Source organism: Cucurbita moschata, unplaced genomic scaffold (genome assembly GCF_002738365.1).
Source record: "Cucurbita moschata cultivar Rifu unplaced genomic scaffold, Cmos_1.0 Cmo_Scf00019, whole genome shotgun sequence".
Taxonomy (NCBI): Eukaryota; Viridiplantae; Streptophyta; class Magnoliopsida; order Cucurbitales; family Cucurbitaceae; genus Cucurbita; species Cucurbita moschata.
Window position 1 is genome coordinate 1,722,811 of NW_019268535.1, and position 27,138 is coordinate 1,749,948.

The 27,138-nt window shown below is 38.0% G+C and overlaps 3 protein-coding genes and 1 pseudogene across 6 annotated transcripts; 3 read left to right on the forward strand and 1 right to left on the reverse strand.

Moving 5' to 3' along the window:
* LOC111456696 overlaps positions 1 to 7,310 on the forward strand; it is an 8,543-nt pseudogene extending 1,233 nt beyond the window's left edge.
* Positions 7,311 to 11,103: 3,793 nt separating this feature from the next.
* On the forward strand, positions 11,104 to 16,465 carry LOC111456953 (ankyrin repeat-containing protein ITN1-like). Its single transcript, XM_023099033.1, has 5 exons — positions 11,104 to 11,441; positions 12,890 to 13,369; positions 14,025 to 14,207; positions 14,286 to 14,725; positions 15,740 to 16,465. Exons 1-5 carry the CDS (start codon positions 11,138 to 11,140, stop codon positions 16,361 to 16,363), a joined length of 2,031 nt encoding a protein of 676 aa, XP_022954801.1. The 5' UTR covers positions 11,104 to 11,137; the 3' UTR covers positions 16,364 to 16,465.
* A 1,149-nt stretch (positions 16,466 to 17,614) lies between these two features.
* On the forward strand, positions 17,615 to 22,064 carry LOC111456960 (aspartic proteinase-like). The gene is made up of 14 exons (XM_023099043.1): positions 17,615 to 17,761; positions 18,134 to 18,506; positions 18,620 to 18,680; positions 18,829 to 18,923; positions 19,033 to 19,145; positions 19,237 to 19,405; positions 19,487 to 19,526; positions 19,676 to 19,740; positions 20,399 to 20,512; positions 20,645 to 20,709; positions 20,812 to 20,968; positions 21,368 to 21,487; positions 21,561 to 21,649; positions 21,737 to 22,064. Exons 2-14 carry the CDS (start codon positions 18,141 to 18,143, stop codon positions 21,819 to 21,821), a joined length of 1,539 nt encoding a protein of 512 aa, XP_022954811.1. The 5' UTR covers positions 17,615 to 17,761; positions 18,134 to 18,140; the 3' UTR covers positions 21,822 to 22,064.
* Positions 22,065 to 23,289: 1,225 nt separating this feature from the next.
* On the reverse strand, positions 23,290 to 26,279 carry LOC111456958 (aminomethyltransferase, mitochondrial). Of its 4 annotated transcripts, none has more exons than XM_023099040.1 (5): positions 26,050 to 26,279; positions 25,873 to 25,923; positions 24,392 to 24,953; positions 24,176 to 24,294; positions 23,290 to 23,976 (listed from the first exon to the last, which is right to left on the reverse strand). In XM_023099040.1, the coding sequence occupies exons 3-5, from the start codon at positions 24,947 to 24,949 to the stop codon at positions 23,430 to 23,432; spliced, it is 1,224 nt and encodes a 407-aa protein (XP_022954808.1). In that variant the 5' UTR covers positions 24,950 to 24,953; positions 25,873 to 25,923; positions 26,050 to 26,279; the 3' UTR covers positions 23,290 to 23,429. The 4 variants fall into 4 exon arrangements, with proteins under 4 accessions (XP_022954808.1, XP_022954806.1, XP_022954807.1 ...); XM_023099038.1 differs by having other exon boundaries at positions 24,392 to 24,958; XM_023099039.1 differs by lacking the exon at positions 26,050 to 26,279 and having other exon boundaries at positions 25,873 to 26,043.
* Positions 26,280 to 27,138: the final 859 nt, after the last annotated feature.

Here is a 27,138-nt window from a genome sequence, read left to right on the forward strand (position 1 = left end):
AAAAAGGAAAAAAAAAAAAAAAAAAGGAGTCGAGCCTCGATTAAGGGGAGGCATACTTTGTTCGAGGGGAGGTGTTGGATGAAAGTCCCACATCGACTAATTTAGGGAATGATACGAGTTTATAATCAAATAATACCATCTTTATTGATACGAGGTCTTTTGGGAAAGTCCAAAGTAAAGCTACGAGAGGTTATGCTCAAAGACTTTGAGCAATATCATTCCATTGTGGAGAGCCGTGTTCATCTAACAACAATAATTCAAAAGCGACAAAGGAGAGTACAAATATAATATCATGGTTTTACATAGTCTCTAAATAAAAACCAAAATCACGAGAGTTTATGCTCAAACTAAACATTATCATATCAACGTAGAGGCCCCTTGTATAAATTTTAGATGATGTCCATCGATGTTAAGGGAAGATGCAGCCATAATTGCTTTTAAATAAGGTGTACAGACCAACTTGGTCCTTCTTTAGATGACTGGTTGCTTTCAAATTAAGTGTAGAGCAACTTGTTATTTATTATCTGTAAGTAAAATTCCAAGTGAATAAGACAATAATTTGAAAATAAAAATAAATAAAAATAAATAAATAGTTGTTTTCAATTTATTTAGTTGTTTGATTCAACCTATTCTAAAATAAGTTTTATGTATTTATTGAAATAATGATTATTATTATTATTATTATTTTAACAAACAATCCTTATATTTAATACATAATTTAGGTTAGAATGGAAAGGTAAAGAATAATTCAAATTTTAATATTATAATATAAATTTTCACATTAGGTAAATAAATAAATAAATAATATATATAAACATTGAACGATACTCGGTTTTTTTAGCACGTGCTTCAAACGTCCCAAATTCAGGATTTCTAAATTAGGGTTTTGATTTTAAGCACTTTTTGACGGTTTTATACACTTCGTTTCTTCGACATTCTATTCTAAATCATCATGCCTAATCATTCTCCACAAAAATTTCGAAAAACATCGAACGTTATTCGATTTTTTCAGCACGTGCTTCAAATGTCCCGGATTGGGGTTTTCGAATTAGGGTTTCGATTTTAAGCACTTTTTTACTGTTTTATACACTCCGTTTTTTCGACATTTTATTCTAAATTATCATGCCTAATCATTCCCCACAAAAATTTTGAAAAACATCTAACATTACTCGATTTTTTTAGCACGTGCTTCAAACGTCCCGGATTGGGGTTTCTGAATCAGGGTTTCGATTTTAAGCACTTTTTTTTACTATTTTATACACTCTATTTCTTCGACATTTTATTCTAAATCATCATGCCTAATTATTCCCCACAAAAATTTCGAAAAATATCGAACGTTACTCGATTTTTTTAGCACGTGCTTTAAACATCCCGAATTGTGGTTTCCAAATTAGGGTTTCGATTTTAAACACTTTTTTACTGTTTTAGACACTTCGTTACTTCGACATCCTATTCTAAATCATCATGTCTAATCATTCCCCACAACAATTTCGAAAATATATATATTTAATATATAAAAAGTTAGGCCAGTCCGATCGTAGAGATAAGATGGGGACTGTATTTTTCATTTTCGATACTGTTTAGTTAAATAAAAAAAATTCACTTCACTCTTTCCCTCAATCATCTCTCTAAAGACAACTATTCAATGGACATATTTAGTTATAATCATATTGGTTAAAAATAATGATCTTTTTCATTTTTATTCGTCCAAAAACGCTATTACAAGTAAACGAGTAGATGATTCTTAAAAAAGAGATGGTATTTATTGATCGATATTTGTCGGACATTAAAAAATTAAAAGAGAGAGACATGAGTATTTATTGATAGATATCTTTGGGGGAGTAAAAATATCTTTTGAGGGTAAAAAATTAATAGTAATTAAATATTTTGTACGGTAGACACGAGTTGAAGGCGGAAGACAAGGATATCAATAGGAATTCATAATATTTTGTACGGCAGATACGAATTGAAGGCCGAAGACAAGGATATCAATACGAATTCATAATATTTCGTAGTGTAGATACGAGTTGAAGGCCGAAGACAAGGATATCAATAGGAATTCATAATATTTTGTAGTGTAGATACGAGTTGAAGAATAGGAATTCATAATATTTTGTAGTGTAGATAGTTGAAGAATAGGAATTCATAATATTTTGTAGTGTAGATCTACAGATATTAATAGGAATTCATAATATTTTGTAATGTAGATACGAGTTGAAGGCCGAAGACAAATATTAATAGGAAATCATAATATTTTGTACTTTAGATATGAGTTTACGAGTTGAACGTGAAGACAAAGATATCTATTTTGATGGAGTACTATGTGATTGAGTAGTATGTATTGGATAGAAATTGACGGCCAAGGGCTCGTACCACCCCAATGGAGATAGTATTCCTCACTTATAAACTCATGATCTTCCACTAAAGTGATAGTATTCCTCACTCATAAACCCATGATCTTCCACTAAATTAACCAAGGTGGAACTCAACTCCCAATAATTCTCTCCCGAACAATTATTTGATTGTTGTGGATAATAAGTATAGGTTAGTATAAAAAAAAATTTAAAAAACGTGCATAAAATTATTTGGATATTGACCACTGCTCATTCAAACCTGTTGTATAAAACCACATTCGAATCCTCATGAAGATACCAGTGAGTTGAGAAGGACGAAGGTGATTTAGAGGTAGGCGAGTCTTCGAATATCGGAGGAGATAATCAGCAACAATACAACGTTAACACCAAAAACTCAGATAGGATATCTTTTGGTTGTTTTGGCAACGGCTAATTCTTATCCTACTTTTAGGTTCGAGGCTCACAATTCTTTGTTCAATAACATGGTTAAGTTTTAGGGGACACTTTAGTCACTTTTGACTACACCTTCGAGGCTCACAATTCTTTGTTCGATATTTGAGGATTCTATTGACATGGTTAAGTTTTAGGGCATGACTCAGATACCATGTTAGGAATCATGACTTTCCACAATGGTATGATATTGTCCAATTTGAGCATAAGTTCTCGTGGTTTTGCTTTGGCTTTCCTAAAAGGCCTCATACCAATAGAGATAGTATTCTTCACTTATAAACTTATGATCTTCCATTAAATTAATCGATGTAGGACTCACTCCCAATAATCCTCAACAATCCTCCCCTTAATCGAGGCTCGACTCCTTTCTTTGGAGCCCTCGAACAAAGTACACCTTTGAGTCCCACTAATCCTCTCCTCGAACAAAGTATACTATAAGCCTAATCGAGGTTCGACTCCTTTCTCTGGAGCCTTCGAACAAAGTACACCTTTTGTTCAACACTTTAGTCACTTTTGACTGCACCTTCGAAACTCACAATTCTTTGTTCGATATTTGAGGATTCTATTGACATGGTTAAGTTTTAGGGCATGGCTCTGATACCATGTTAGAAATCACGACTCTCCACAATTGTATGATATTGTCCACAATGGAGATAGTATTCCTCACTTATAAACCCATGATTTTCCACTACATTAACCAATGTGGGACTCACCCCCAATAATCCTCAACATGTAATTCATCCCTTTCAGAAATCGGAAGGAAGAAGAATCTAGATAAACGTGTTACACTGTACAAAGCTGCACTAAATGGTGACTGGAAGACTGTAATGCTTATGTGGAAGGAGGATCCAAAAGTGCTGACTATGGAGGTAAGCGACAGAAGTGAAACTGTTCTTCACATTGCAACTAGAGCCAAGAAGGTTAATTTTGTGAAGGAGCTGGTACAAAATATCGACCGCACTGACTTGGAATGGAAGAACAAATATGGCAACACAGCCCTTTGCATAGCTGCAGCATCAGGCGCGGTTGATATCGCCGTGTTAATGGTTGACAAGCATCAAGGTTTGCCGCTCATTTGTGGGTCAGGACATTCAACCCCAGTTTTGATTGCCGCACGATACAAACGCAAGCACATGGTCTCCTATCTCCTCTCCCACACCCCTCGCACTCACTTGGAAATTCATGAGCAAATTGAGCTTCTTTTTGGCGCCATCTCCGCCAATTATTATGGTTTGTTTTTGTCCCGTTATAATTCATTTCAAACTTTCTTTTGAGTTTAACAATGGAATCAACATTCTCTATAATGGTATGATATTGTATATACATTTTCTTCTAGAGTCCTTTGTTCGACATTTGAGGATTTACCCATCTGTTTGGCATAACTAATTTTAGGGCATGGCTCTGGTACCATGTTAGTAATCAACAACAATTTTAGGGCATGGCTCTGGTACCATGTTAGTAATCAACAACTTTCCACAATAGTATGATATTGTCTACTTTGAGCATAAGCTCTCATGGCTTTGCTTTGGGTTTCCCCGAAAGGTCTCATACCAATGGAGATGTATCCCTTTATTTATAAACTCATAATCATTCCCTAAATTAGTCGATGTGGAACTTTCATCATCCAACACAATGGTATGATATTGCCCACGTTAAGCATAATCTCTCGTGGCTTTGCTTTGAGCTTCCCTAAAAGGCCTCATACCTTCCTTGATTATAAACCCATGATTATTCCCTAAATTAGTCGGACTTTCATCCAATAACCTATTTGTTGTTTTCTTTTACAAATATAGCTTCGCTTATTTTAACGTGGAACGAATCGTTATCTATACTACGAGACAAAAATGAAGACACGCCCTTACATATTATGGCTCGAAAGTCAACTTCAAAAGTCAAGATAAATCAATGGGAGACATTATATATCAAAGCACTACTACGTATGAGCCATGCAGATAGTAGATATATTAACCAGTTCCAAATTTGTTTTTAATTTTTTTAATTTTTTTAATTTTGATACAGCTTTAGGATTCAAGAGTATATGCAAAAAAAAAACAACTTATGCAGAATCAAGCCCATCAAATGGTTGAACAGATGTGGCGTGCTGCTCGGGATAAAATTCCCGACAATACGATGTTGACGTTCATCCTGTCTCCCACGAGCATCCTGCATGATGCTGCAAAAGTTGGAAATGCTGAATTTTTTAGACTGTTAATCGATTCAAACCCTGATTTTGCTTGGATTGTTGACCAAAATCAAAACATATTTCACATAGCAGTTGAGAATCGACAAGACAAGAGTGTCTTTTATTTAATTTATGAAATGGGCGAGCTGTTCGATTTATTGCCCTTCTATTTTGGTGAGGAAAATAACAGCTTGCTTGAACTAGCAGCAAATCTGCCACATCAGACTCATCTCGATCGTGTTTTAGGAGCAGCTTTTCAAATGCATGAGAGCTTCAATGGTTAGAGGTTTTTTTTTTTTTTTTGTTATATTCCTTCGTACTATGACTTTATTATTTAATAAACAATTAAATTCACCTATGATATCCTAATTATAGTTTACCGTATATATCATATTTGCCTTTTGTTACTTCTGGTATTTTTGTTCTTTTCATATCCTTATAATTTATTTGATTATAAATAGAGAACTTTCCCCGTTTAAATGCTGTGGTTTTAGCAAATATTCTCATAATATCAGAGTCATTTTGGTTTAGCAACCCGGATCATTTATTTTCTCATCTTTTTCTCCACCACCACTGTTGGCTTTGACGCGACAATGGCAGTCTCCATGACTGCTGCAAGCGGAGCCGATTGATTACCCTTCGACTCCACCCTTTTGGCCAACAAATCACCTTTTCGCCATACTCTGTATATACAACCTCACCTTCCCCAACTTAATCGGTTTTTCCTTATCCAATATAGCCTCTTTCATTTTCTTCCCAATCTTCCCTTCATCCTCTACAGAAACCCTAACCTCAGATTCCTCATCAGTGTTCTCATCGAAAATATACAGAATCTCGGTGCCGCACTAGCCTCTTCGCCAACGGCTCCTTTGCCCACTATGGCGACTCTTCCGGCTTCAACAATGTCTTTGTCCCTTGCTCCAGGGGGTGTGGCTCCCTCTCCATCCATTGGACTTCATCACTTGCTATGGCGCCGGCTCTGCCTACTACTCTTCCGTCAGCCTTCACTCTTGGCAATGGTGGTGCTGGGAATAGAACCACTATCTATGGATCTATAATTGTGACTCTTCACCCACTTCTGATGGTTCATTTATTAATAAGTTAAAATATGTTCGAGATATTCTTACTTGTGCTCATTTGCTCGATAGCAAACTAGTCCACAGGGTGCATACCCCACTCCATCTCCACCCTTCTTTCTTCGTCTAAAATACACCCAGAGCCCCCATTCTCAATTTCTACTCTCTTGTTCCTCTCTTCTTCATAGTCACCATCGAACCCTCTCTCTCTATTCTCCTTTTTTCTCTCGGTTTCCCCCTTCTACTTCATGGATTAGACATATGCTCGCCGGAGCCAAGACAACATCGCTGTTGAGCAACGATCCATTTGCAATTTTCAATGGCCAAGAAAATATTAAGCCGCCCAACCATATGTCTCCTCTGAACCAGGTTCTTGACATCTTTACAAAAAGTATTTCTCGACCTCTCTTTGAATTTTTTAGATCCAAGCTTCATGTCCGTTCAAATTCGATGCTCAGCTTGCAGGGGTGTAAAGATATTTAGTACTGAATTATAGTTTACCATTACGACTTATCATAGGTATCTTCCATTTATTGTTTTTTCCTTATTCTTGTAATTTATTTGATTATAAATAGATAACTTTCACACCATTTAGATTGGGTGGTTTTAGCAATTATTCTCTCGAGATGATGTAATATAATTTCATTTGAATTATATGAGTTTATTAGCAGTGATTGAATACATATGTTTCAAAGCTAAATTAAGTAATTGAAGGAAGTGGAGAAGATTGTAAAGCTTACAAAGAGGAGGAAGAACAACCTACGTGAATTGTTCACCGAAAACCACCAAGATCAATACTACTGTTCTTGTCCATCATCTCCTCTCTTTCTTCACCACAAATGGTTCACAGTGTTTGTGATATCAGATGCAACAGCTTTGATATCATCTTCAACATCAATACTACTGTTCTTGTCCATCATCACCTCACGTTGTGCCGAAGAAGAATTCCTATTCAGGTTGCCATTAAAGTTGGTGTTCGGTCTTGGAACACTCTTACTCTCAGTAATAAGCATGGTACTAGCTTTCACTGCCACGTTTTTTCTGTTCTATGGCAAAGATACAACTTGGGTTCCATTGCTTGTGGCTGTAATGGCTATTGTTCCTGTTTACTTGTTTAGTTTGCTACAGTTCAGCCTTTGGAGTGATTCAATCGCAGCGTTAACCGCCTCTGCGCGCTTCTTATCCAGGAATTACAAGTCCAGATCATGTTATCGAATGTATTTGTCCTCTGCTGACAAAAATGTATGAGTTAAGATGCCATTGTGTATTAAAATCATGTATCCTTTGGAGTTGTGTTTTGTATCCATTTCCTACCATAAAACTTGACATGTATAATCTATATTCTATCGTTTTTGGATTTTTATTTGAGTGCACTTTTTGTTGGGGAAAGTTTGAACCCAATGAATATAAGCGCAATTCAAGTTCCTGGAGAGTTATACATTTGTGTATTGAGAAGACCATTTACTGTTTCTTGAAGTTCGATCTCTCCCCGGATGAACCATCCACTCATGAGTAAATATTTCGTAGTAACCTCATTAGACCGTACATCTTTCTTGGTATGTCCAGATAATAGGTAGGAGTATAAACTGAAACATTCTGAAGCTACAAAGATAGTTATTAAATCATTAGTATGGTAAGGTGTTAACCGTAATAGCTAGTAGATATTGTCATTTTTTAGCTTTCTCTTTCAATCTTTCCCTTCAAGTTTTTTAAAATGAGTATGCTACGTAGAGGCTTTCATACCCTTATAAGAAATGTTTTGTTCTCCTCTCCAACCGATGTGTGATCTCACAGTCTACCCCCTCCCACCCTTCGAGCCCTAGCGTCTTTGTACAATGTCGCAGTGGAGGTCATGGGCTGAAGCTTGAATAGTTGCACTTATGTTTAAGTTGTAGCTCTTAAGGTTAGATCGGGCCGATTTTGCTTTTTTTTTATTGTTATTTGAAATAGATTTTACGAACATTTAAGTCCATGACATTGTTTATGACATATTTTAAATGAACTTTTCGCATATTAGGTATGTCATGCATGTAGCACTCTTATCCACTAAAAGATAAGTTGTGTTCATAATTATAATCATTATAAGTAGATATTTCAAGAGTGGTGCATAATTACAACTGAGTCAAAAGTCTGTTTTATTCTTAAATCTTGGTACTAATCTTCTAATAAATAATTTATTTATGATACAAAAATAAACTAAATAAGTCTTCAAAATCATAAACATATTAAATCAACTACAAAACATTCTCATTTATGCAAATTAAAGAACAAACTCTCCGGCACAGAGGTTTATAACTCACTCAAAATTAGGATTAAATCGCATATGATCATCCTGTGAAATTAAACTTCTCAATTAACAAGTTTATGAAAAAAATTAAATATTTCATGGTCCAGTCGTAAACCGTGATATTCTCACTCAATTTATCTATATGAATTATTTGGATCAAATCATTTATAACAATTACAAAGCGAGTTGTACGAAAATAAGATATTTATCTTTATTTATGTACTTGAACATGAATTTCTCGTATGTTAACCCACAATGAAAATTATCCAAAACTAAGTTATAAACCAAAATATTTAACCCTCACGACGCTGTTAATAAGTTGTATTTGAAGGCTATTATCATTCTCCATTCCAAAGCAAAGGTGATACAGTTGACTTCAATGTGTCAACCCCTCACGACGCCTAGGCCTTTCAGTGGTCGGAGTCGATTACGAGCAGTGTGCAGATGCTAAAAGGACTACAATGACATCAACTGTGAAACGACAACTTAGACGCACGTGGGTTGCCTGTGCAAGGGGATTAGTGACCGTTAAACTCTAACAAACACCACAACTGAACTTAACCGTTTTAAACTCATGCACACAAGAAACTGTAACGACTCATGTCTAGGATTCAAAATTTGGATTGACCTCAACATTTTCTTATATCTCTTACAACATGGTCACATTGTCTACTTCTCACTTTATAAGAGTTAAGACTATTCCTATAGACCGACACGAGATCTTCCAACATGCTTTGTTCTCACTCACGATGCATCCTAAGAAAACTCCTGGGAGGTCACTCAACATAGAATTGCTCCAAGTAAAACACGTTTAACCATGAAGTTCCCATGATTGAGCCACATAAAAGAAAAGTGCACTAAGACCACATCTGAATGAGAGCGATTTTGAAAATAGGATGACTAAGAAAGATTTAAAGCAAATGAAAGTCATCCTATGCTTGACCATGAAGTTCTTACGAAATAGCTGCCGAAAAAAAATGCACCTTATTGGTTCCAAGTCCACCACCTTATTGGTATAGGTCGTAGTTTTTGTAACAACTCAAACCTGTCGCTACTAGATATTGTCTACTTTGACCTCTTACGTATCATCGTCAGCCTCACGATTTTAAAAAATATCTGTTAGGGAAAAGTTTCTACACCCTATTCTCAGGATCGCTCTCATTCAAATATGATCTTGATTTATTCATGTACCCTTATTTTAGTCGGGTGTCATATTACACAATTATCCACCAATGTTGTATTAAAAAATATTATTAAATTGTTTTAATATAATATTGACCCCTCAAAATTGCCTATTATATAGGGTCTTAAAAAAATCAGAAAAAGACAAAGTTGAAACTCGCGCACTTAAAAAGTATTATTTGTAAACACATGTGACTGTGATGTTCATTATTTTAATTATTATTTATTTTGCATTGAAGTGGTATAGTTATGTATCATTTTTGTATTTTATTTTCCGACAAAAATGAGCCAATGACAGCTGTAATTTGGGAGGTCAATCTAATATTCATCGGATCTTGAATACACGTTGACTTAAACGTTCACATTTCTCTGTCTTCCACGTCATTTTTAATTTAAATTACCAATTTACTCAACCTTTAAATAAACTCCCAATTTTAATCTTAGCTCACTTTAAATTTTTATTCTAAATATTGATTAATGAAGACTTAACAATAATAATTAAAATACATTTTTATAATAATTTTAAAGACTAAATTCTAGAATGCGCACGTTTAAGTTGAGTTAGGTTAGAAAAACTTTAGGACATAATCTCGAGTTGGTTGGGTTGGTAACACGAGTAACTTGAACAAAATTTACCGTCCAACCCAGAATTTGGTTGGGTTGGGTTGTCGGGTTGTTTTTTTTAATTACTTTTTTTTAAAAAAAATCATATTTATCTATAATATATGTTATACTAATAACTAAAATCTCGTAAATTTTAAATATCAACCATTTACCAGTTACAACACTGTCATTAAATATTTATAATCATTTTTTTAAAGTAAAGTAGAGTTGGGTTGTGTTGTAACCCTATTTTCGGGTTAATCGAGTTGACTCGACTAGAAAAATATCAACTCGCAAACTGAATTGAATTTTCACGTTTCTAAAAATTCAACTGAAACTTACAAAAAAAATCTAGCCTAATTTAACTTTTATTGTAACAACCCAAGCCCACTACTCGTATATATTGTCTTCTTTAAGCTTTCGCTTTCTGGTTTTCCCTTGGGGTTTTAAAACGCTTATGTTAGGGAAAGACTTTCACACCCTTATAAATAATGTTTGATCCTCCTCTCCAACCAACGTGGGATCTCGGGTGGATCGGGGGGCTCCACATTGATTGGAGAAAGGAACAAGTGTGAGCAAGAACGCTGGGCCCGAAGAGGGGGGTGGATTGTGAGATCCTACATCGGTTGGGAGGAGAATAAAATATAATTTATAAGGGTGTGAATATCTCTCCCTGGCAGACACATTTTAAAAATCTTGAGGGAAACCCCAAAAACGACAATATCTACTAGTAGTGAGATTGGACGGTTATATTTAGAGTTTGTATGACGTAATTCACATGGATCGAAATGTCCACTAATGTGAATACTCCTAAAGTAGATCTTAATTAATTAATGTACAATTAATATGTCAATTATAGTTAAATTTGACCAAGTAAATGTATTTAAATAATCATAATAAAAAAAAACATGCATAAAATTATTAGTATATGGTCGGCAGGCCACATTATCCCATAGTCAAAAGGGTTCATTAAGATTCAATCGCTCATCATTCCAAACCAAAGATGAGACCCTTCACACGCAGGCCTTCTACTTCTTCCTCCACTAAATCAACCCCCGGCCGTCACGACGGCAAGGCTGTTCGGTGGTCGGAGCCGGTCACCGGCGTTGACTCTCCTGCAGTAGAGGACCGCAATGCCGTCAACAACGATGAAGACGACGACGACTTTGAGGTCGGTGAAGATGAGTCGCCGGCGCGTGGGGATGAAGAAAATCCGCTACCGCTCGAGATTTACGGCAAACCGTTAGATCCCAGGACTAAAGATGTGAGCTGGCCTATGTCCAAATTTCACAGCTTCAGATTTTCCAGTAAGTTTTTACTCTTCCCATTTTAACCTCTAATTTACTCTAATTTACCTTTTAGTCCTTAATTTAGGATCTATAAATAAATAAATAAATAAATAAATAATAATAATAAATTTCTTTTGTCCCTGCCCATGGCCCTAGTACGTGTACCAATAAATGTCATTTCTGATATTAGGTAGGTATTAAAATTAATAATATCAATAAAATTCCTCAACTTTGAATTTATTCAATTTTGGGTATTGTTTTTATTTTTGTTTCTTATTTTAAAATATAATCATTTAAGATATTTATTTTTTTTATATTATCCATTATTTATTCATGATATAAAAAGTTTAGCTTTTATTTGATAATTATTTTATTATTTGTTATCTACTTTGTGTATATATATATATATAAATTTAAACATTAATCCAATTTTTGAAAACTAAAAAAATTATATATTTTTTTAAAAAAATAAGTAAATAGGAGTCTTATTTACCTCAAATGCTCCAAAAAAAAAAAAAAAGCTTGAGGGCTACAATGATGTAGCTTTCATGGTTGTTAATGGACTCGATGGTCAAAGATTTATACGATCTCTAGGAAAGAAGCCAACAACATATATGAAACTCATCACAAGACTTAAAAAATACATTAGTGTAAAGGAGTTGTTCCGTTCAAAGAGAATAGTTGATTAGAACATAGATGATTTAAATAGGCAACGTGAGAAGGTGAAGAGACATAAGAGGGATCATTGGTGGTCAGATTTCGGCTAGTAATCGAAATAAGTTGTGTTTATGGGTATAATAATTACATGCATGTCAATCATTTACGAGTTATTTGTACATACAATTCAGTTAAAAGTCTATTTTGTCCCTACACTTTAAGTGTCATTTATCTTTGACTAACCATTTGTTTATGATCCCAGTATAAACGAAGTCTCTCAATGTAGTAAGAAGGTGAACACCCACTGTTCAAGTTTTAAAATAAGCAATTAAGGAAACTACTCATCTACCTTCTTTAGAAGTGAATTTCATCTTGTGAAATTATGTTCGTCCCTAAAATGATAGGCTTATTGAATCAGCTACAAAAGTCAATCCCACTCATGCAAATCAAAAAACGAACCCCAACATGCAGAAGTTCATAACTTACTAGGATTAAGGTCAAGTCACATACAATAATCCCGTGAAATATCAAATTTCTCAATGAGTAGATTTATAAAGAAATATTAAATATTTTTTTGTCCCGTCTTATACAAACTCACATGTTTGCAATAATTACTAAGAGATTGTATAATATCGATCTTTTAGACTATTTCTTAAACATGATCCTCTTATATGTCAACGGCATATTATTCAATGAATCACGAGAGATCGTTCTCATATAAATACATCGTTAAAATTTAATTAGTGATAACTTAGACTCAAATGCTCGAACTCTTACTTTGTTACACTTTAACCGGTTACACTTTTCAGAGAGTAGAAGAATGGACAATCGTCCACTGCGTGTTCAACTATACCAAGCTGCACAAAATGGCGACTGGAAGACTGCAGAGTACATGAATAATCTGCATCCAGGAGTCCTCACTATGGTCATAAGCGATCGATGTGAAACCGTTCTTCACATAGCAACTCGAGCCAAGAAGGCTTCTTTTGTGAAGGAATTGGTGAACTTCCTCGACCGACATGACTTGGGCTTGAAAAACAAATATGGAAACACAGCCCTTTGCATCGCTGCAGCCTCAGGCGCGGTCGACATCGCCAAGCTAATGGTCTCCAAGTTCGAAGCTTTGCCGCTCATTCGTGGGTCCGGAAATTCAACCCCAGTTTTGATTGCCGCTAGATACAAACACAAGCACATGGTCTCCTATCTCCTCTCCAAAACCCCCGTCTATGGCTCCGCCATTCAAGAGCAAATGGAGCTTCTCGTTGGCGCCATCTCGGCCGATTATTATGGTTTGTTTTGAACTTTTGTTAGGAATCACGACTGTCCATAATGGTATGATATTGTCCACTTTGAGTGTAAGCTCTCGTGGCTTTTCTTTGGGGCTTCCCCAAAAGGCTCATATCAATGAAGACAGTCATCTAACACCTCCACTTAATCGAGGTTCGACTCCTTTTTCTTTTGGAGTCCTAACACCTTCACTTAATCGAGGCTCGACTCTTTTTTCTTTTGGAGTCCTAACACCTCCCCTTAATCGAGACTCGACTCCTTTTTCTTTTGGAGTTCTGTTCGACATTTGAGGAGATTCTATTGGCATGACTAAGTTTAGGGTATGACTCTGATACCATGTTAGAAATCACAACTCTCCACAATGGTGATATTGTCCACCTCGAGCATAAGCTCTCATGGCTTTGTTTTGGGTTTTCCCAAAAGATCTCGTACCAATGGAGAGAGTATTCTTTGATTATACTTTCATCCAATATTGTCCACCTTTGAGTATAAGCTCTGGTGGCTTTGCTTTTGGGCTCCTCAAAAGGCATCATACCAATGGAGATGTATTCTTTACTTATAAATCCATACCAATGGAGATGTATTCTTTACTTATAAATCCATGATCAGTCAATGTGGGACAATCCTTAACAACTTCATGATTGCTTTCTTCTACAGATATAGCTTTGCTTATTTTAAAGTGGAACCCGTTGTTAGTTCTCGAGCGAGACTTCAATGACGATACGCCGTTGCATATCATGGCTCGTAGGTCGAATGCAATTGGTAAGAAAAACAAGCCAACCCGGTTGCAATCGTATATTATTGATTGCGAAGAACAAACATCTAATCTCTTGGTCAAAGGTATATATTGTAATCAATCGAGCTAGCTTGTTTTTTATTTTTTTTTGCGATTCGTTTTTTAATTTGATCAATCTTTAGGAATCAAGCGTATGCACAAACATAAACTCATGCAGATTCAAGCTCATCAAATGGTTGAATTGATGTGGACTGTTGTTTTGGATGAGATTCCAGAAGATGAGATATTGCAATTCATCATGTTTCCCACAAGTATCTTGCATGATGCTGCAAGAGTTGGGAATGTTGAATTTTTGAGATTGATAATCAATTCATACCCTGATCTTGCTTGGAAAGTTGATAGTGATCGAAAGAGTATATTTCATGTAGCGGTTGAAAATCGTCAAGAGAGTGTTTTTAGTTTAATTTATGAAATGGGTGAGTTCTTGGATTACTTACCATTCTATTTTGATGAGGAAAATATTAGCTTGCTTGAACTAGCGGCAAAAAAGGCGGATCTAAATCATCTCAATCGAGTGTCGGGAGCTGCCTTTCAAATGCATAAAGAGCTTCTATGGTTTAAGGTACTTTTTTCTTTTGTTGTCTTTTTTAATATTATGGGAAAGATCTTGGGTTTATAAGTTATGAATGTCATCTCTGTGGTGGTTAAGGCTTTGTGGGAAACCAAAAACAAACCACGTGAGCTTATCAGCCCACCACTAACAGTATATTGTCCTCATTGGGCTTCCCACCATTATCAAATTGTCTTTTTTGGGCTTTTCCCCAAGACCACTGCTAGCAGATCCAAGAATGTTTCGTTCTCCTCTCCAATCGAGGTAGGATCTCACAACCACAAGCTCACTGCTAGCAGATATTGTCTTGAGAGATTTCCACACTCTTATAAACAATGCTTCGTTCTCCTCTTCAATCGATGTGGGATCTTACAACCATCTCCTTTAGGGCCCAGCGTCCTCACTGGCACACTGCCCGAGAGGTTTCCACACCCTTATAAAGAATGTTTCGTTCTTCTCTCTAACCGATGTGGAATCTCATAACCACCCTCCTTCTGGGTCCAACATCCTCACTGACACACTGCCTGATGTCTGACTTTGATACCATTTGTAACAGCCTAAATCCACTGCTAGCAGATATTGTTCTATTTGAACTTTCCCTCAAGGTTTTTAGAACATGTTTGCTAAAGAGAGGTTTTCACACCCTTATAAAAAATGTTTCGTTCTCCTCCCCAATCGATGTGGGATCTCACAATCTACCTCCCTTTAGGGCCTAGTGTCCTTGCTGGCACTCGTTCTCTTCTCCAATGGATGTAGGACCTCCCAATCCACCTCCTTCAAGGCCCAGCGTCTTTGCTGGCACACCGCCTCATGTCCATCCTCTTTAGGATTCAACCTCCTCACAATGTTAGGTTAGCAGAAATCTAACACGTGTTTCTACTAACAGTGAGCTGGGGCTATTACACTTACACTCAAAATGAATGATATCATATGATTATGGAAGTTCGTAGTTCCTAACAAGTAGCTAATGCTTAGTAGTGATTCAATACATGTGTTTCTAAACTAAACTATGCAATTGAATTGAAGGAAGTGGAGAAGATCGTAGAGCTTACAATGAGGAGAAAGAAAGGAAAGCGAAACCCACGTGAATTATTCACTAAAGAACACCGAAACTTAGTGGAAGAAGGTGAAAAATGGATGAAGAAAACAGCAAATTCATGCATGTTGGTTGCAACTCTAATTGCCACCGTAGTTTTTGCTGCAATCTTCACCGTACCAGGCGGCAACAACAACAACCACGACATCAACACCGGCTCTCCTCTCTTTCTCCGCCACAAATGGTTCACAGTGTTTGTGATATCAGATGCAACCGCTTTGATATCATCTTCAACATCGATACTATTGTTCTTGTCGATCCTCACGTCGCGTTGTGCCGAAGAGGACTTCCTAATTTGGTTGCCATTGAAGTTGGTGTGCGGCCTTGGAACACTGTTCTTGTCAGTACTGAGCATGGTTCTAGCTTTCAGTGCTACGTTCTTCCTGTTCTATGGGAAAGATACGGATTGGGTTCCATTGCTTGTTGCTGGGATGGCGATTGTTCCAGTTTATTGCTTTGGTGTGCTTCAGTTTAGGCTTTGGGCTGATGCATTAGCTGCTTTGCAGGCTTCTTACTACTTGTATTTCAAGAATTGGAAGTTCATATTGTTCTGATCTCTCAATCATTTGTTCTTTCCATAAAATCTTCCGATAAAGGTGGAACACGAGTATTTATATGAGAACCCTTTTAGCGTTTTTGTGTTCTCTTTGCAAATTAGATTAAAGAGTGAACAAAATCGAATGGAATAGAGGTTGATTTGCTTTCCCCTCCTTGGTTCGATCTTTTATTGTGACATCTCACATTTGTTGGGGAGGAGAACGAAACATCTTCCTCATAAAAGTGTGGAACCCTGTCCCTAGCAGATTGCGTATTAAAGCGTTGAGGAGAAGCCCGAGAGTAAAAACCCAAAGTAACAAAATCTCTTAAAGACAATATCTGCTAGCAGTGTGCTAGAGGGGGTAGAAAGCCCAAATGAGACAATATCTGCTAGTGGTCGGGCAAACCCAAATGGGACAATATCTGCTAGTGATCGGGCAAACCCAAATAGAACAATATCTTCTAGTGTGGGTCTGGGTTGTTATATTTATGTTAGCTCAAATTATCTCGTACTATATTTTTTTTCTATTAACTTGGTGTCAAAGGAATACATCATTTGGAGAGGAGAACAAAACATTCTTTCTTCTCCACAGTAAACGCGTTTTAAAACCTTGAAGTAAAACCCCGAACGGAAAATCCAAAGAGGACAATATTTGCTAGCGGTGGGCTTGAACTACTACAAATAATATTAGAACCAAATACTGAGAAGTGTACCAACGAGGACGCTGGACTCTCAAGGGGGGTGGATTGTGAGATGCTACATCAATTGGAGATGAGAACGAGAAACATCCTTTATAAGGGTGTGAAAACCTCTCCCTAACAGACGTGTTTTAAAACCGTGAGACTAATGACGATACGTATTAGGCCAATAGGAGTAACCTTAGAATTACCCATCGAACCTCATAGAAATTGAGTTTTCGGGTTATCTCTCTATTAATTATTTAAAAAAAATCTTACTTATCCACATCACAATAATAACTGATAACTCATAGAATTCAAATATCAAACAGTCATCCATTATCACCTATTAAACCTTAAATGCATCTTAATTTTTCATAATAATTTGGAAGGTAAAATATGTTTTGGTTGGATAAAAATGTCTAACTCCCTCATCGAATCAAATTTTAAATTTAAAAAAAAAAAAAAATCTTTATTCGAGTTGGATAAGTTACCCTACCAAAAATGCTTTCTTTTCGGATCCCAAATTCGAATCAGAATCGTAGACGGCTCTACAGAAATCCCGGGAGGAAACACAACGTGACCCCACACAACGGACGGCCCAGATCAAATCATCTCTTACGGTTGTTGAATTGGGTTTGCCTTGTTTGTTTCTCCTTCGTTTATAAAGAGGTAGGGAGAGAAATTTGCGTGCCAACTCCCCAATTTTCTCCGTCGCTTGAAATCCTTCGCTGTTGGTGCGTTTTCTCTTTGTTTGTTCACAGATTTTTATGCCGTGATCCTTTTAGTTTTTGGGTTTTCATTTTTGGACTCCATTGTTTGCTTCATCGACAATTTGGTAACTGGGTTTTGTTTGTTCTTTTCATAATGTGATCATGATCTTGATGGGTTGTTCTGCTGATCATGTTTCCCTTTTGATCTTTAAGTTTTTGGATGCTTACGGGTCTGTAATCCCATTTGATCGTATGATATTTAGGGTTTGTTCTTTCTTTTGTCCTGCAATTTGGGGAAGTTTGAAATGTTGTGTTTCATTTTCTTGGATTGAGTGATTATGTAGGAAATCTCATTGTTCATGATTTCTAAATTGGATCGTCTCTTTAAACTTGTAGGTTACCAATGGCGTTGCCCCACTTCAAAGCGGCTTTCTTATGTTTGCTCTTGTTGGTTTCATTTAATATTGTATCATCTGCATCTGGGTTGCTTAGAGTTGGACTGAAGAAGATTAAATTAGACTCAAAAAGCCAGCTAGCCGCCCGGCTTCAGTCCAAGGATCCAGAGATTTTGAAAGCTACTTTCAGGAAGTATAACCCCAATAGTAATCTTGGAGTATCTTCTGATACTGATATTGTTGTGTTAAAGAACTACCTGGATGCTCAGTACTATGGTGAGATTGCCATTGGTACACCCCCACAAAAGTTCACTGTGATTTTTGACACCGGCAGCTCGAATCTATGGGTGCCTTCTGCAAAATGCTTGTTTTCTGTAAGGCTCTATCGTGTTGAAAATTGAACATTCAAGTAGAAATGATATGTTTTTGGAGTATACTATGATTATAGGCCACATACTCTCACATTTCTTTGTATGTTTTCGTGTAGTTGGCTTGTCATTTCCATGCCAAATACAAGTCGAGCCACTCTAGTTCATACAAGAAAAACGGTACTTCCCGATTTCCATAAGCCAGACTGAATTGTAATTATTAGTACTTATTTTGATGTGGGGATGTTTGTAGATTGTACTTGTGTGAAGTGATATAGAAATTATACAATCGCAGCCCAAAATAATTCGGTTTATTGACTTCGTGCAGGGACATCAGCTTCGATTCGGTATGGCACTGGAGCGGTCTCTGGTTTCTTTAGTAATGACAATGTCCGAGTTGGAGATCTAGTGGTGAAGAATCAGGTAACTTTTTGCATTAACTATTTTTCTATCGAATTAAATCGTTGGAATGTTGAGTATTAAATCGTTGGAATGTCGATGGTTTGATACTTATAGCTATTGTCTCGTTTAGGATTTCATTGAGGCAACCAGAGAACCGAGTCTTACGTTTCTGGTCGCCAAGTTTGACGGGTTGTTGGGACTTGGTTTTCAAGAGATCTCTGTTGGTAATGCTGTCCCAGTATGGTAGGACATGTTCATCCAATATTACTGATTATTGTTTAAGATTTCTTGGCTCGTAGAGGCTCGTATGAAGCGTTTGTAATTTTCTTCTCAGGTATAACATGGTTGATCAAGATCTTGTTAAGGAACCAGTCTTTTCGTTTTGGCTCAATCGCAATGTTGAGGAGGAAGAAGGTGGTGAAATTGTGTTTGGTGGAGTCGACCCAAAGCACTATAAGGGCGAGCATACTTACGTTCCTGTCACACAGAAAGGTTATTGGCAGGTTGGTTGACATGCCTTCATCTCGTATGCTCCCGGTTCATGTCGCTATTACTTACCATGTTCGAATTATTTTGATTTGTAGTTTGACATGGGCGATGTTCTCATAGACGGTGAACCTACTGGTATGCTTCCATAAATCGCATATTAATTATAATGTATCGAAAAACACGATGCTAAAATGATCTCGGCATGAAGTTTTCTTTTTTAATTCTTATATGGGGATTGAGTTTTGCGTTCATGTTCTTCTGATTAAAGAAAATTGTTATTTCAGGATATTGTGGTGGTGGTTGTTCAGCCATAGCTGATTCTGGAACTTCGCTGTTGGCTGGTCCAACTGTGCGTACATAAACTTAACCTTTTCCTTCCTTGTCAATTGTAACTTCACTGGCTTCACAGACGTGTTTTAAAACGTGAGGCTGACGACAGTACGTAACGGGTCAAAGCAGACAATATCTGTTAGAGCTAGACACAAGGTGGCGCGTCAGCGAGGACGCTGGACCCCAAGGGGGTGGATTGTGAAATCTCACATTTAGAAAGGGGAACGAAACATTTCTTATAAGAGTGGAAACCTAACGGTGGACGTGGGTTGTTACAAATAGCATCAAAGATAGACACTGGGCCGTGTGCCAGTGAGGACACTGGTCCCCAAGGGGGTGGATTGTGAGATCTTATGTCGGTTGGAGGGGGGAACAAAACATTTCTTATAAGAGTGTGGGAACCTTTCCCTAAGAAACGTGTTTTAAAACCGTGAGGTTGACGATGGTATGTAACGGGTCAAAGTGAACAATATCTGCTAGCTGTGGACTTGAGCGGTTACAAAATGTCTCAAGCATATGGAAGCTTGTTAACCTAAGATTTTGGGCTTAACTTGGAGCGTGTGTGTATATATATAAAATTCACTTCTTCGTCTTACGATTAAGTAGAACGGCTGTGACTGTGTGTTTTAAGTTAGGTCAAATAGCTACTTACTACAATGTTTGTCTATTTCTTATAGCCCATTATAACCATGATCAACCATGCCATTGGAGCTAAAGGAGTCATTAGCCAGGAATGCAAGGCAGTTGTTGCACAATATGGGCAAACCATTATGGATTTGCTTTCATCCGAGGCAAGTTAATGTTATCCTTTTTAACTCCCTGATTCTTAACATTATGATTTCTTTATAGACTCTGCCTAAGACACCCAATCTTTAAACCTTTTATACATTATTGACCTCTTGCTTTTTCGCTATCTTCAACAGGCAGATCCGAAGAAGATCTGTTCTCAAATTAAGTTGTGTACTTTCGACGGGGCCCGAGGAGTGAGGTGAATCCTTTTTTTGGTACCACAATAGTCCTGCTATACGAAATCGTCCTCACTAATTTACTTGGTGAATCGCTGATCCATGAAATTGTGTTGTTCTTGTAGCATGGGGATTGCGAGTGTGGTGGATGAGAATGCTGGCAAATCATCCGATGGTCTACGCGATGCCATGTGCCCTGCATGTGAGATGATGGTCGTCTGGATGCAAAATCAACTTCGTCAGAATCAAACTAAAGAACGAATAATGAACTACATCAACGAGGTGAAAAAATCTTGAACTTGAAGAATGTTATAGGTCCTTTAGAATATTTGTGTGACATCCCACATCGGTTGGAGAGAGGAACAAAGCATTGCTTATAAGAGCGCGGAAACCTCTCCCTAACAGGACTGTTACAAATGGTATCAGACCCAGACACTGGACGGTGTGCCAGTGAGGACATTGGGCCCCCAAGGGGGTGGATTGTGACATCCCACATCGGTCGGAGAGGGGAACGAAGCATTGCTTATAAGGGTGTGGAAACCTCTTCCTAACAGATACGTTTTAAAACTGTGAGGCTGACGGTGATACGTAACGGATCAAAATGAACAATATCTACTAGTGGTGGACTTGGATTGTTACTATTTGGTTCTCGATAACTGAACTAGTTAACTCTTCTTGCAGCTATGTGATCATATGCCTAGTCCAATGGGACAATCTGCAGTCGACTGTGGAAGCCTTTCTTCCATGCCTATTGTTTCCTTCACCATTGGTGACAAAGTTTTTGACCTTACCCCACAAGAGGTAAAATACTTGTTTCTTTGATATTACACTTGTTTTTACCAACTTTCTCTAACACGGTGAGCAATGTGAACAGTACGTCCTCAAGGTAGGCGAAGGTCGTGCAGCTCAGTGCATCAGTGGATTTACTGCGTTAGATGTTCCTCCTCCTCGTGGACCCCTCTGGTATAAGTTTTTACCATTCATTTTGCTGTCAAAATCATTCAAAATAACCCTTCCCTTTCATTAAGAACCTGTTTTTGTTGGCCACAGGATCCTGGGAGACGTCTTCATGGGCCGATACCACACCGTCTTCGATTTTGGCAAGCTGAGAGTCGGGTTTGCAGAGGCAGCATGAAGAAAGAAACTTCTTGTTTGGTGGCTTTGTTTGGTATGCCTTTAAAGCCTTATTATGCATATGAGCCATTTAAGTTGAAGTTTATGAACTTATGGAATGTTAAGAAGGGAAACCCCCAAAATTTGTAAATGCTTGCTACTGTGTCGTCTTTTATTGATACAGCTGTTGTAAGTAGCTTGAGTATCTCTGCTGATTTATATACTAACAGAAGAGCTGATATATGTTTGGATATAAGTTGTGTTATCTCGATTTATAAAACAACCTTAAAAAACAGGAACTTGAGGCCTTTTGCCTTAATCTTGAACAATCTTTGTTCTGTTGTCGAGCATGTTGGGATGGTTGTAACTTGTTCATCACCTCGGTCATTCCCGTGACTGCTGAATATAGCAATGTCGATGACATTTAGGCCATTCCAACAATGCTGAACTCTAATCTATTGATGTGTAATAGTTCAAGCTTACCACTAGCAGATATTGTCTACTTAGGCTCGTTACATACCATTGTCGGAAATGTATCTTGCTAGATAGAGGTTTTCACACTACTATAAGGAATGCTCATAAGGAGAGGAGAGGTTTTCACACCCTTGTAACTAGTGTTTTTTCCCTCTTCACCTTTTGTGGGATCTCACGACTTCACCCTTTGTGGGATCGCACGACTTCACCCTTTTGATTTGTGGGATCGCACGACTTCACCCTTTTGATTTGTGGGATCGCACGAATTCACCCATCGGATTCGTGGGATCTCACGAATCCACCCATCGGATTCGTGGGATCTCACGAATCCTCCCATCCGATCCGTGGGATCTCACGAATCCACCCATCCGATCCGTGGGATCTCACGAATCCATCCATCCGATCCGTGGGATCTCACGAATCCATCCATCCGATCTGTGGGATCTCACGAATCCACCCATCCGATCCGTGGGATCTTACAACTCCACCCATCCGATCCGTGGGATCTCACAATTCAATGTTTAGCTCTGATACCATTTATAACAGGCTAAGCTCACTGCTAGCAGATATTGTCCGCTTTAACCTGTTAAATATCGTTGTTAGCTTCACAATTTTAAAACGAGTATGACCACGATTATCTCCCACAAACGTAGGATCTCAAACTATGGCTTTGGATCTCAATCCAAAGGCATCCTCTCCCTAGGCATCTGAAGGCCCAAGTAGGACTTCATTTGTTTAAATATATTATCCAAGTATTCTTTTATTAAGCATCAATTCCTTAATCGAAAAGGTAAACATGGAATATTTAAAGTCCCCAAACGATAATCAAGAATACCAATGGTGAATTTTACGCTCTACATTTCTCCATTTTTTTTTTCATAAATCACATTCCAATCCATCCTCAATTCTTTCGTTCATTTATGAGTATTTATGTTTTGTGTCTAATAAGATATATTGAACCTTTCACTCTCGCGTCTTTAGCAAGTTCGTAAAGAATAAGTCAATAAGCTATTAAATACATTGTTGAAACTCGTCAACTTCATACTTTTCAAGACGGGTAATGTAAACGGGTTCAATGCAAGATTACATTTTTATGATCAAGGAAGTTCTGAGAAAACTGTTGTGGACAGGACAACATAGTAAACATGAAGAACAATTATGTTGGCTTGTAGTATTTTGTAGGAACAAATGGCATTTTAGTGACAGCACCATCGTAGGTCTTTCCTCTGATAACAATCTTCACTTTGGTGCCAGCCTTGTGTGATCCAGATTTCACATAGCCCATAGCAATGTTCTTCTTCAGGCATGGGCTAAATCCTCCACTCGTGATTTCCCCAATGTTTTTCCCTTCCTCGTTCTGAATCTCACTGTGGCTTCTTGCAGGAGGCCCCGACGAGACGAAACCAACACGCCTTACTGCTGGACCCTCTTCGAGCTGTTTCAGAATCACCTCGGCACCGAGAAAACCGCCTTCTGCTCTCCTTCTTTTTCCTATAGCCCATGTTAGCCCCGCCTCGACTGGCGTTGTGTGTTGTTCCATGTCATTGCCATATAAACACAGGCCTGCTTCGAGTCGAAGACTGTCTCGTGCACCTAGTCCTGTCAATCTCACCTTCCCTTCTGACTTCTCCAGGATTGCTTTGGCAAGATCCAGTGCGTGCTCTGATGGCACTGAAATCTCAAACCCATCTTCACCTGTGTACCTGAGTATTTCAGGAGTATAAGAAAGTGAACGGTGTTCCATTTTCGATACCACTCGCAAAGTCGGAATGCCTTGAAGCAAAACGATTTATAAATCGACTGCAACCAGTTTTCTCAAGAACAGTTGATAAATGAGGTTATGATAAATCGACATGGCTCGTTCAGCGTGGAAAAAGAAATGCAGGCCTAAAGGAAGCATACCCTGTCCTGGTGAGGAAGCAATGAGCTCCATTGATATCCAATATGCGAAACTCGCCGAAGTAAAGCTTGCTCAGATCGTCTTTCGTCAAATGTTGTAGAACTGGTGCAGCAAGAGGGCCCTTGGTATACAATCAAATCAAGCAAACATGTAAAGAACAGAACAAAGCAATCGACCTGAACCGAATAGTTCGATGAGTTCAACAATTTAATATAAACCTGGAGTGCTAGAAGAGATCTCTCATCATGAATATGCCACGAGACGTCTCCGCCTTTCGCCTTGAAGGCCTTCATATGCTCCTCGATGTGAGCTAAATCCTTGTCTCTGCACCCCGCATTCACAACCAAGTATAAGTGGTCATCGGTCACCTTCGTGATCACCGAATCGTCGATAGCTCCACCCTTTTCATTGGTAAAGACAGTAAGTGTTCCAGTTCCAGGAGCAAGCCCAGCAACATCAGCAATAACAAGTGTTTCAAGGAAAGGGATAGAATCCTTCCCCTTGAGGCTCAGTCCACACATATGAGAAACATCAAACAGTCCACCATTTTGCCTGCAGTTCACAGTTGAATCCATAATCGAGTCCTTGTACTGAATAGGCATACTCCACCCAGCAAATGGAACCATCTTTCCACCATGAGCAACATGGAAATCAAATAGAGCAGTTTTTTTTAGCTCAGACTCTGCAGCAAAGAATCGACGCCCCACGGATTTCTTATCAGCCTGAGCAAGACGGCGGGTTATCGATTGCCCCAGTTGCCACAGACCTCCCCTCATCTTGCTATTCTAAAATTAAACCACAGCATCAACCCTTAGGAAAGAACAAATGACTAGGTAGCTAAAAGCCTAAAAGTAGAAGCAAAATCAGTATGAACACTACAAAACTCAGATATATCATCGTCATGAATAATACACGAATTAAGAGCAAGAACAGTTCGATTTACAAGCTGCTAATGATTGGCAAATTCCTCCAGATGAACAGAACTATTTAGTCGAAGGGTCGGTAGGACACGGGAGCCTCAGTTCATGCATCGATTTACTGAAAGAACCAATGCTATCCCACTTCCATAGAAGGCGAGCTGCCCTTAAACAAAAAGGCCGTCATGGATCATACACGAATTAAGAACAAGAACAGTTCGATTTACAAGCTGCTAATGATATGCAAATTCCTCCAGATGAACAAAACTATTTAGTCGACGCCGAGACACAGGAGCCTCAGCTCATGCATCGATTTACAGAAAGAACCAACTATCCCACTTAAGAACAGTTCGATTCACAAGCTGCTAATGATGTGCAAATTCCTCCAGATGAACAAAACTATTTAGCATAAGTCGTAGATCTTAAGCAGATAGCATGAAGAACCCATATGGCACATTGCAGATGCAAAACATCAAGCGCATTAAATTTTGAAACACCGTCTGGAACAATTATAGACTGACCATCTAAAGAACAATCCAACCAGACAAGATTACAGACAGAATTCCAAATTCCCTTTCATGAACACCAAATTTCATCAAGCACATTTATGAATGCGATTCAACATCGATTTCCAAGATCCCATCAAACAATCCCAAAAACTCACAAAACCAATCAAACAATCCCAAGAAGAACAGAGAAGTTACGAGAAAAGATAAGAACACAGATGGGAAAACGCAATGTAAGCAGATAAAAAGACATGAAATCAAGAGGGAATCACTTACAGAAATGGGTTATTTTCAAATTTAGCTCTTCAAGAAAACAAATCTGAGAGGCTACAAGAGCATTTGTGGATCAGTGTTGAGCTATCAGGAGGAGAGAAAGGCTTGAAGCTTTATATATAGAACAAAAGAATGATAATCAAAAGAAAATGGATGGTGGTGGCACAGTCTCACACATACCCCAATCTCTTTAAACTCCCAGCCCATTCATCCGTTGCTTCGATCGTGTTTATACCCAAAATGTAAAACCAAATCCATCAACGGAGAATCTCCACCGCTTATGACAAAGTGGTGGGATCCTATGGCTGACCGACGGAGATCAGTTGAAAGTCTAGGATCGTTCCCATGGTGCTCCGTACAGGGTATCAGAATGCCTCACCGAAGTTCGGTGGGCTATCGCTTAAGAACTAGGAAATGGAAATGAAGATCAAGATCTTAACTTGGTTGTGTTTAGTATAATTTCCATTGGTATTGAAACATAATGCATTAATTAGGGTTTAGGGTGTTTTTAGGAATTGTGTGAATTAGCAAAAATTGAGTTTTTTTTTTGCGAATTAAGCGGTTTACGATTGGGTCGTCCATGTGTTTTGGAGGCTAGGTGATCAGGGTGTCTGTGGCTCGTTTAGGTTTAAACGAGATGATCATATATGTAGGGTATGTTACTAATATTTCATCTAGTTTTGAATGATTTTAGGTCTCTCCCGATTTTACGATACTTTTCTTCTTTTGGATATGCATATCTAACTTTAATGGAGTTATTTACCGAGTATTGGTAACATTCATCCTTTCAAAAAATCGTTTTTTAAGTTAAGTGTGACAAGAGTTGTTGTTCGTTGTGTCATTAGCTGTAACAGTCCAAGCCTACCGCTAACAGATATTGTTCGCTTTGGCCCGTTACGTACCATCGTCAGTCTCACGGTTTTTAAAACGCGTCTACTATAGAGAGGGTCTAGCCTTACTCCAACTATTGGCTCACATTGTTTGGTGACTGGCTCTGATACTGTTTGTAATGGCTCAAGCCCACTACTAACAGATATTGTTTACTTTCGTCCGTGGTATCAGAGCGGAGTGGTGTGCCAGCGAGGACACTGAGCCCCCAATGGGGTTGGGTTGTGAGATCCCACATCGAGAAGGGAACAAAACATTCCTTTATAAAGGTGTGGAAACCTTTCTCTAGGAGACGAGTTTTAAACACCTTGAGTAGATGGTCGAAACGAGAAAACCCAAGAAAAACAATATCGGCTAGCGGTGGGCTTGGACTATTAGATA